General features: G+C 36.6%; 1 protein-coding gene across 2 annotated transcripts in view; it reads right to left on the bottom strand.

The window, feature by feature from the left end:
- Nme7 (NME/NM23 family member 7) overlaps positions 1-12038 on the bottom strand; it is a 145240-nt gene that overhangs the window by 53491 nt on the left and 79711 nt on the right. For both annotated transcript variants that reach the window (XM_045158158.1, XM_045158166.1), the window contains exons 8-9: positions 4807-4871; positions 2561-2629 (exon numbers count right to left, since the gene is read on the bottom strand). In XM_045158158.1, the coding sequence (XP_045014093.1) occupies positions 2561-2629; positions 4807-4871 (134 nt within the window). The remainder of the gene's footprint in view (positions 1-2560; positions 2630-4806; positions 4872-12038) is intronic.

Here is a 12038-nt window from a genome sequence, read left to right as displayed (position 1 = left end):
CCCTACCTCAAAAAACAAACAAACAAACAAACAAAAAACACCCACAATCTAAAAAAAGGGATTCTCTCACAGGGTCTGGAACATTTACCATTTCTTTTTACTCCCCCCCCCTGAATAGGGAAGAATGCTTCAGGCAAAGTGAAAATAAATACAGACTCTGGGGCAGAGTAACAGCTGGGCAATATGAAGACCAGCATAGCATCAACAGCTGAGTGAGATCAGTTAGAAAGGGAGAGACCATACTATACAGCAAGGTAGCAAGAGGTCAAATCAGATCATGCAGGACCATACAAACCACTTTAAAGACTTCAGAGGCTTTAAAATACACAAAACCAAAGTAGAAGAACATATTTCAGAAGGTATCTCAGTATTAATCCAAACACTGTCATCTTACCTAATAGAAATGATGGAAGTTACAAAAAGGGCTCCATAATTAATGTGATACACATAACCCTTCCCAGTGGAATCCCCAAACATATTCCCTAAGTCATCTTGTTATTTCATAAAGGTCATATGTAATTGATTTTTACACATAGTTATTTGAGTCTGATTTCCATCTCATGATACTTGAGTACTGCTTGCACCTAAATGTCAAAGGTGAGTATTCAGTAAACACATGCTCCACAAAGGAGAAAAATAAGTTGTATACCTTCCTTCCCTTCTTTTCTCCTTTTTTGTACATTGTGAGGTTAAGTGATAGGTCCATAGACTTCTCTGTAGTCAGTCTTTAGTACATGTGAATGTGTGCATTTACAAATAAATAACTGATGAATAACCTTTAAAAAGGAATAAAAAGGGCTGGAGACTTGGCTTAGCAGTTAAAGTACTTGCCTGAAAAGCTAAAGAACCCAAATTCAAATCCCCAGTACTCACATAAGCCAGATGCACAAGATGGCATGTGAGTCTGGAGTTCATTTGCAGCAGCTGAAAGCCCTGGCATGCCCATTTTCTCTCTCTTTATCTGTTTCTCTTTGTCTCTCTCAAATAAATAAAATGACTAAAAATTATAAGTCAAACCAATTTTTAAATTTTATTTGAGAGAGAACAAGGCAAAGGAAGAGAGAGCGAGGGAAAGAATGGATGCACCAGGGTCTCCAGCAACTGGAAACCAACTCCAGATGCATGTGCTACTTTGTGCATCTGGCTTACATGGGTCCTAGGGAATTGAACCAAGGTCCTTTGGTTTTGCAGGCAAGCACTTTAACCACTAAGCCATCTCTCCAGCCTAGTCATACCAATTTTTAATTAAGGAAGAAATTTTCTAAAGAAATTGATGTGTTTGGTCAGGCATGGTGACTCACACCTTTAATCCCAGCACTCAGGAGGTAGAGAAGAAGGATCACTGTGAGTTTGAGGCCACCCTGAAACTACATAGTGAAATCCAGGTCAACCTGAGCTACAGTGAGGCCCTACCTCAAAAAATCAACAAAAAAAAAAAAAGAAAGAAATTGATGTGTTTATTTCTTAAGTAGACCTTTGTTGGTCTAAGGTAGTTGTACATGAAATCATTTAACCTAGTTAATATTTCTCCTACTAGAGCACATGTTCCATCAATGCAAGTAGTATGTTTGTTTGTCACTAATTGTACAATATATAGTATATATCCATTAAATATATGGTAAATTCACAACAAAATAGTATAGAGTCAAAATTATCACTTTTTGGGCTGGAGAAATGGCTTAGCAGTTAAGACATTTGCCTGTGAAGCCTAAGGACCCCAGTTCAATTCCCCAGGACACACATAAGCCAGATGCACAAGAGGGTGCATGTGTCTGGAGATCATTTGCAGTGGCTGAAGGCCCTGGCATACCCATTCTGTCTTTCTCTCTGCCTCTTCCTCTCTCTCTCCCTCCAATAAATAAATAAATAAATTATTTTAAAAAATTATCACCTTTTAAGTTTGCAGTGTTAAATCAGTAAGAGCATAACTGATCAATAAATAATCCACTACAATAAACTTATATCAAAATAAATAGTAATAAAAATAGCTACTGCTTTAGCAAACTGATGTTCCTACAGTGTACTAAATAAACATATTCTTCCTTAAAAAAAATAGCAGTAGCAGCTAATATTTTCTGAATACTCTTAATGTAGCAAAGATCATTTTACATAACTCTTGCAGGTGTGAGGTGATAGATCACTGTGGCCCTTAACTTGCATTTCCCCGATGATTAGAGACTTAAACATTTTTCATACATCTGTTATCCAATCACAAATTTTAGATTAGCAAATGTGTTTTCAGATTTCTTGCACATTTCTTTCAGAGATAGAATTTCACTATGTAGCCCAGGCTGACTTCAAACTCATGATTCTTTTGCACCCACCTCCCAAATGGTTACAAGATAGATGTACCACTACCCTGGATCTTGTCAGGCTATCATCTTGCTACTAAGTTATTTGAAACCCTTATCTATTTTGGAAATTATCCCCTTATCAGATGTATGATGTTCAAATCTTACTTTGAAGAACAAATCCAATGATTATTATGTTATATTGAGACTAAGATTTGAGACACAAATCATCTTCAGCACCAATCCTTTACATTCTTTTTGATACTTACATTATACTCAGTTACTACTCCTTTATAAACTTCATAGAATTCTTCAACATTAACCCGATCCATATTGAACTACATTAAAAATAAAGAAGGCCATAAGCCAATCAAATAAGAGTTATACCTACATTTATCATTCCAAGGATAACTTTATCTTTCTGTTCTTTTCACCCAAAACTGGCCTCAACGACACTTGGTAGCTCAGACTAGTCTTGAACTTATGGCTTTATACCTCAGTCTACTCAGTCTATTTAGTTGCAATTACAGGCATTTGTTATTACACAATCTTTTTTTTTTTTTTTTTTGGTTTTCTGATGTAGGGTCTCGCTGTAGCTCAAGCTGACCTGGAATTCACTATGTATTCTCAGAGTGGCCTCTAACTCACAGTAATCCTCCTACCTCTGCCTCCCAAGTGCTGGGATTAAAGGTGTGTGATACCATGCCCGGCTACATGTCTTATTCTTTTAACTTTACAATATGAACCTTGAGAAATTTACTGTTTGAAGAAGGTGCTTGCTTTAAAAAGATCAGCTGACCAACTGTTGCAATAGACATTTGTTGTTGTGATGAATTACTATAGGCTCTGTACATACAGCACCATAACATTTAATTCTCCCAATAATCCTATGACAAAGACAAGGTTAAAAGCTCAAATTTAGCTGGGCATGGTGGCACACACCTTTAATCCCAGGGCAGAGGTAGGAGGATCACTGTGAGATTGAGGCCACCCTTAGACTCCATAGTGAATTCCAGGTTAGCCTGGGCTAGAGTGAAACACTACCTCAAAAAACCAAAAAAAAAAAAGAAAAAGAAAAAAGGGGCTATAAGAGACCTTCCCAAATTGGCATTCTATCTCCCAAGAATCTGACCAGATTGATCATACACTATCTACTGCTCTACCTCTCTCTGAAGCCCTGCTCTTGATACAAAAAATAATGACATATGCAATATAACACTATTTGTTGATAGATTAAAAGTAGAAGAAAAATGCTACTGAACATAGGCACTTCAGACTTTGTAGAGGAAACAGAAAGCAATACTGTTTTCCTCCCAGGCATAGGAAAATAACTGTTTGTAACAAAGCACTTACACACATCTGGACTTCCTAGTAAGCTCCAAAAACAATTATGAATAAGAATATTATTGCAGAACAACTCTTTATCAAGGTTTTGTTTAAATGTAGTAAGAAAAATATATCCTTGTGTTTAAGAGCCTTAAAAATTAACCCCTTACTTTAATGAAAATATAGCCCCAAAGTTTCATTTTCACTCCCCACAACCTCTACTTTGCTTTTCTGTGGTTGCTACGACTAGAGAAAAGAAATGTCTGCCTAGGCAGACAATAATTCAGAATGGAAGGGTTTATCATTGCAGGCAAAATTACTATTACAGAAAGGGAAATCTGTTTGATTGCAATGTTTTATCCTGCCTTTCAAGCAACTTTTATTAATTATGCAACAAAACAGTGATGGATGATTTAACTTAGTACAAGATAATTCTTACTTTACAGAATAAACTCACTGATGTAAATAATGTTCTCATGGTTTATATGAGACAGGTCACATGTCTACATCACCCATTTTGTATAATTTGGTACTTGGTTGTTTGTCAAGTTCACCAGTGAGAATTACACTAAAGCACATATACTTTCATCCAAGCACACTCTCTCTCTTCAGTGAAGGGCTTCCTGTGAATGTGAAGAAGGCAAGTCTGAATGAATATGGGCTTGAGACCCCAGTGCAATGGCCCACAGTGAAGAAGAAGCACAGTAACTCCCAAAAAATGCCCAAGGGAGGAGAATACTACCAAGTCAGAGTTGTATGTCTGAGGGTGTGGGTGGGGGGATCTGAACCCACTCTCTTCCTTTATTATTTGCGTAGAAAATCAAAACACAGAAAAATCATTAAAATGCCTTATTTTGATTTATTTTTTCATTACTAAACACAGTATTTAGTATTTTTCAATGCTAAATACAGTATTTGGTCCATATTTACATTGTAATTAGAGTTCCAAGAAATTTAAACATCTTTATATAAGCTTAGATATGTCAGTTGATTATTACTTTTCTTAGTAAAAGAGTATATGAATACAATTATTTTAAACATGTTTTATTATAAGCTTAATGAGTTCAATATGTTTTTAATTTTAATAAATTCAAATCATAAGTACAGAGAGACTACTCAGTTACAGTGTTTAAAAGCTTATTTAAAAAGATAATCCTTAATACATTATGGCTGATTACAAACTACCTACCATCTGCATGGCTGAAATTTCAAAACATGCATCCCGAATAGCCATCAGGATCTTTCCCAACAATCCTGAAAATAGAGAACAAACTGGTATAAAAACAAAAATTACAAAGCACTTTAGGTTTCTTAGAGATACAAATTTTGAGCATCAATGTTCTTTGCTTATACCTTGTATGAAGAAAACACAATACTTTTGTAAGAGGAAGTAAATCAATAATAGTGAGCACTGTATTTAATCACTTGATTTCTTCAGCAAATGATTCAAGAATATCAATGATAGTCTTAATGATAATGCAAAAAACTTTTAAGCTACTACTCTGCCTTTATGGCTCCAGAAGTCTAGTGATGTAAATACCATGAAAAACACATGCTTTTATAATAACAGTACCAAAAAAATGAAATAGCAAGATAACAGACCCAGAGGAAATCAAAGGGAATTTATAAGAAAGTGAAAAATGTTATATTATAACTGAAAAAAGAGGCAGAAACTTCCAATGGGAAATGAGTGTATGAATAGTCAAATGCTGTGGAGAGGTGAGACACTGGGCAGACGAGAAGGCACATATGTAGAACATGTGAGCATGTTCATGTAAGCACAGAAACTCAAATAAAAAATAGAACTCAAAATGAAGACAGAGTTAGTACAGCTTGGTGAAGGCCTGTCAAATTGCCTTCTAAATCTATATGTTTAATCCCACATATTAGTGGTAGCTTTAGCTGTCATCAGAGAAGCTTCTTTTTGCAGTGTGCACTGTACAGACTCATCATTGGTCAAAATGCTGAGAGTAAATGACTGTTGACAAAACCTGGAAAGAACCTCTCTTCGCCACATTATAATTAAACCACCAAACATACAAACCAAAGAAAAAATATTGAAAGCAGTTAGAGAGAAAAATCAAGTTACCTACAAAGGCAAGCCCATCAGGATCACAGCAGATTACTTAACACAAACTTTAAAAGCCAGAAGTGCTTGGAGTGATATATTCTAAGTTCTGAAAGATGACAACTGTCAACCAAGATTACTTTATCCTGAAAAGCTATCCATTCAAATAGACGAAGAAATAAAGACATTCCACAACAAAAGCAGTCTAAAGGAATATTTGAAGACAAAACCAGCTCTACAGAAAATACTTGAAAGAATCCTTCATGCTGAAGAGAAAGAAAAGCACACATATAATGAACCTGGAATAAGCAAACCATACTCAAACACTAGTTAATACAAAAAAGCAAAGGTAAAACAGGAAGAACTACCAAAAAAAAAGTGGCAAAAATAAACACACACCTTTCAATAATATCTCTTAATATCAACAGCCTCAATGCCCCAACCAAAAGACATAGGTTTGCAGACTGGGTTAAAAAGCAGGATCCTTCAATTTGTTGCCTCCAAGGAACTCACCTTTCTACACTATCTTAGGGTGAAAGGTTGGAAAATGGTGTTTCAAGCAAATGGGCCTAGAAAACAAGCAGGGGTTGCTCTCCTAATATCTGACAAGGTAGACTTCAGCCCAACATTAGTTAGCAAAGATAAGGAAGGTCACTTTATATTGATTAAAGGCACCCTCCAACAGGAGGACATTACAATCCTAAACACATATGCACCTAACATGGGGGCTGCAACTTCATTAAACAAACGCTATTAGAAGTAAGGGTACAGACAACACCAAACACAGTGGGAGTGGGGGACTTCAACACCCTACTCTCATCAATTGACAAGTCATCCCAGCAAAAAATAAAGAGAGAGGCATCTGGACTAAATGAGGTCAAATAAGAAATGGGCCTAAGAGATATATACAGGACATTTCATCCAAATGCTGCAGAATATATATTCTTTTCAGCAGCACAAGGAACATTCTCTAAAATAGACCATATATTAGGACACAAAGCAAATCTTAACAAATACAGGAAAATTGAAATAATTCCTTGCATTCTATCTGACCACAATGGAATCAAACTACAAATCAATAGCAAGAAAAGCTATAGAGCACACACAAAATCATGGAAACCACAGATTAACTACTGGGACCTCATGAAATTACAAAGATTTTTGTATGGCAAAGGATACTGTGAGTAAAGCAAAGAGGCAACCTACAGAATGGGAAAAAAACCTTTGCCAACTATACATCTGATAGAAGATTAATATGTAGGATATACAAAGAACTCAAAAATTAAATAAGAAATCCAATAAGCCAATTAAAAAATGGGCTATGGAAGTAAATAGAGAATTCTCAAAGGAAAAAAAAGTACAGATAGCATATAAGCATCTGAAAAACTGTTCTACAACCCCAGTTATCAGGGAAATGCTGATAAAAACTACATTGAGATTCCATCTCACTCCTGTCAGATTGGCTACCATCATGAAAACAAATGACCATAAATGCTGGCAAAGATGTGGAAAAAGAGGACCCCTTTTACACTGTTGGTGGGAATACAATCTGGTGCAGCCATTGTGGAAATAAATGTGGAGATTCCTAAAACAGCTAAAAATAGATCTACCACATGACCCAGCTATAGCACTCCTAGGCATATATCCTAAGGACTTAACTCATTACCTTAGAGATACTTGCTCAACCATGTTTATTGTGGCTCAATTCACAATAGCTGGGAAATGCAACCAGCCTAGATGTCCTTCAACTGATGAGTGGATAATGACGATATGGCACATTTATACAATGGAGTTCTACTCAGCAGTAAAGGAAACTGAAGTTATGAAATTTGCAGGAAAATGGATGAATCTGGAAAGGATTATACTAAGTGAGGTAACCCAGGCCCAGAAAGCCAAGTGTCACATGTTCTCTCTTATATGTGGATCCTAGCTACAGATGATTGAACTTCTGTGTGAGTAGGAAGAAGTCAGTAGCAGAGGCCAGTAAGCTAGAAAGAAGATATAAAGGGAAGAGAAAGGAAGGGAAGGGAGTACTTAATAGGATGGTATTGTATATATGTAAGTAGAAGAATAGATTAATGGGGTTGAAAAGGCCCAAGTGAGGTCAAGGGAAGAGATTGAGCAAAGGAAAGGTGGAAGGAGGGCTAACCAAAATCTAAGAGGATATAAATAAATCATATGGGACCTACTTTTTTGGATAATGGAACACTCAGGAGCCATAGATTGTTGCTAGAAAATTTTTAGTGCCAGGGATGGGATACCTTCCAGTGAGTTGTTGGCCAGGGAGGTCCCTAATGCCCTCAAAACATTATAGGACACTGCTGAGGTCCTTGGTTTCTCACCAGGAATAGATAGCAAGACGCTATTGCTTAAGATTCCACATACTTGGGCTGGAAGGCCACTGACAAATCTTGATGGAACTGAGCTGAAAACCTCCTCCACGTAGACCAGCTGACAGAAAGCTGGAAGAAGCATTTCTGCACGTTGTTCAATGGGAGAGAGAGAAATCACCAGTGAATATAGTCAACAGTGGATACTGCAAGCCTTAGATTTAGCCAGCCAGGCCAAACGAGCCAACAGGTGCAATAGTGGCATGTCTGTCATGGTGGAATACAACTGCCCTCTAATTGGACTGGAGGCCCACTCCATGGGAGGGAATACATCCCTGATAATGCAAACTTAAAACAGGGGTAGTCATGAGCCCTAGGGGTGTAATGTCTGCTGCTGTCTGGCTAAATGTATATACTATGCCTATGAAACTTCCCAGTAAGCACTTCTCTTAATGTTCATACCCTTATATTAATGCTACTCTCACTTTTGGTAGAGAATCTTCTCTTTTCAGATGGCAGTGACCTGGGATGACTTAGAAGGCATCATGGTGCTGGGAAGAAGTGACAAAGAAGTGCTCAGTACTGCAATATCTCTATCACACATTCCAAAGCTCAGGGTCTATTGTGGAAGAGGTGGTGGAAAGAATGTAAGAGCCAAAGGAAGGGTAGGACTCCTTACATCGTGCTCCCCCAGCCACAGAATAGCCTGGATATCCATGACCTCACAGTGCCTGACACTTCCTACACAAGACCATCATAATAGGAGGAAAAGATCATGACATCAAAATAAAAGAGAGACTGATTGAGATGGGGAGAATGGAGTTTCAAAGGAGAAAGTAGGGGGAGGGAGGGTATTACCATGGGATTTTTTTTTTTATTATCATGGAAGTTGTTAACAATGACAACAAAAAAAAAAAACGTAAATAAATAAATAAATAAAGAAAAGCTATTTGGTATGTTTAACAGCTTTAAAAAGACACAAGTTAATAACCATATATTTTATACTCTGCCCCTAGATAGAAAATGTTCAGATGACTGAACAAATGGCAATAAGTATATAAATGAAACATGTTTTTCAAAAACAATAAAATAGTATGCCAGGCAGCAAAGGTCAAGAGAGTCAAACAAAGCTGACTATTTTTATTTAGCTTGGGTTTTCATTTTATAATAGTGTGTTATAACTTCATGATGCTACCTCTTAAATATGGATGTCAAATCATCTCTCCATCTCACTCATCATGCCTTCTGCATGGGTTACACAAAACCTCTTGTTAAGTACTTTCTCATAGACAATCATACAATAGTCAACATTTATTACATAGCACCTCTGGTTTTGCTGTGACTATACCCACCTTCCTTCTAGAAAAATTGATACCTCTCACTTTCTATACCATAGGAATTTACTTATGAATGGAAATCAGTAGTATAAATTCAGCCAGAGCCCTTCCCTGAGATGATTTTTTTTTTGAGGTAAGGTCTCACTCTAGCCCATGTTGACCTGGAATTCACTCTGTAATCTCAGGGTGGCCTCCAACTCATGGTAATTTATTGATCTCTGCCTCCTGAGGGTTGTGATTAAAAGTGTGTGCCACCATGCCTGGCTTTCGCTGAGATTTTTAAGCTTCAACCAATGAAAATACACTTTCCATTGTGTTCATACATGTGAACCCTTTATTGTAAGCAGCCCTCTTTCTGCCAAAGTCCTGGGAAAGGCTTATCTGGGCACATGAAGCCCATTAAAGAGACAACAGAGATTCTGACTAAGTCTAACCAGAGTCCTCCAAAAGCTCAGCACCGGTTAAGTCTCCAGCAGTCTGGTAAAGTAAGATGATACTAGGGAACTCAAGTTTCTTCCACTTGCAGCACTAATGCCCTCATTAGCCACCTGGTATTTGTGTATGTATATTCTCTTGGTTTTGTGTGGAGGATCGACAGAGGCATTAAAGAAAACTATATGATGTGTGTGTGTTTGTGTGTGTGTGTGTGTCAAACGATCAAAATGTGAGATCAGAAGACGATATTTTCCTCTGTATAAGGTTGGCAAAATGATCACAGTTGGAAAATACTAGAGACTGAGATTCAAGTTCAAATGGTTATTTTTAGAAATATTAAATTTAAATCATTTAAATAAAAACAGTCTTTTGGGTTAAGACATTTGCTATCAAAACCAAAGGACCGAGGTTCAAGTCCCCAGTAACCATTTAAAGCCAGATGTACAAGGTGGCACACAGGCCTGGAGTTCTTTTGCAAGGGCTCAAGGCCTTGACATGCCCATATTATTTATGCTTCTCTCTTTCAAGTAAATAAATAAATAAATATTACAATATAAAAACTGGTTTTACCAAGTGAAGTATACAAAACTTTCAAGGTAATTGCATAAAATAGGGAGGTTAACACCAACTGGTACCAATGAGGAGATAAAAAGATAGTAAATATTTTGTCAGGATTAATTGAAAGGAAACAATTTTTAATTAGGATTATAAGATCTATGATGGATGTAGAGGTGACAGGTAAGGGAACTCAAAAACCAAAGTTATACATCCGGGTATAATGAGGTTCCAATGTATTGTCAAAATTCAGTCATATATGGAAGTGGGACACCATAAAAGTCCCATGGTGTGGTACATAGGCTTCCACATGGGAGTTACTCTAAAATCTCCTTGAATTTAAAGAAGAAAAATATAAAGGTAGACATTATTTCAGTTTGAAATAAATTCACAAACTGTAGTACATATATACATAGCTCAGAACTCATCACTCTCCCTTTGATCTGCTCTCTGTTTAGGGCACATCAACAAATCAATATTAACAGATGTACTTTGATTTGACTCTGCCATCTGTCATCCTGGTAGGGAATGCACGCAGATGAAGAGGCAGTCTTTATGAGGTTAATTAGCATTGTATTGCTTATAGCAGCCTACATTTGAAAATATATTAGTTATTTTTTCTTCTTCTAACTTCCAAGGAGAGTATATGGGGCAAAATCTAGTACATTAACGCACAGAGAGGAAGTTTATCAATAATCACTACACATGAAGCACTGGACCTCAGGCTAAGTGTATCATTTTGCAAACTACCGCCGGTGTATCGCATCTAGCCTGCCACCCGTTCCTCTAAATTTATTGTAACAGCCATGGCCACACACATGCCAGAGACTACTTTCCTGCTACAAGGGCAGGTGAGGTACAACAGAGACAAGGGCACCTGCCATGCTTAGAACACTTATCTGTACTTAAGTTTGTAGAGCTTTGCTTTAGAGCATTGGTGACTATGTTTTCCAAGGAGTCCTAATTCAAAATGGGGCTCCAAGTTTGAACCCAAAAAATGACGCTTAAAAATTTAGGTAAAGAAAAAAACCAGGAAATACAAAGAATATGCTTATGTTTGAAAAAGGCTTTCTGAATGAAAAAAAAAACCTGAAAATATTTTGATTCATCTTGCCAATGGATCTTTAAAAAAAAATGGTTCTGAATAAACACATAATGAAATAAAAAAAATAACATTAAAAGACTTGATGTAGGCTGAAATGATAAGCTAGTTGATTGTGGGAAGAAATTATGGAATAAATGGCAGAGTAGGCCTCCAATGTATTCAAAATGCTGAATCACTACTAATTAAAGTTGCAGTATGCCTAGAAGCATTCTTATGGGACAAACCAACATTTCACAGGTAGATACCACATACATAGTATTAACATATTTTCACATAATTAAGGATTAAATCAAAAGGTAGGATTCAGGGTTTAAAACTCCAAGGAAATTACACTATGCATATTATACAAAACATGTGTCTTTGCTTCACACCTGCTGTTACAGTAGAATTAATTTAAAATTAATTCGTGTTTTATGATAAATAGAATTATATTTCAGAGAGATAAAAAGAAATATAAAATTCTTTGAGATTATAGGCTTTTTCCCTGTTAAGGTACAAAAGGTTTAGCAAACTTCCAAAGTTCTAATTTCAGCTCCATTGCTGTAATAATGATGTTAACTGAACCTCTCCATAGTCCCAACTTCTTTTCTC

The sequence above is a fragment of the Jaculus jaculus genome, chromosome 1 (genome assembly GCF_020740685.1).
Source record: "Jaculus jaculus isolate mJacJac1 chromosome 1, mJacJac1.mat.Y.cur, whole genome shotgun sequence".
Classification (NCBI taxonomy): Eukaryota; Metazoa; Chordata; class Mammalia; order Rodentia; family Dipodidae; genus Jaculus; species Jaculus jaculus.
This window is presented reverse-complemented; position numbering and strand designations above follow the sequence as displayed.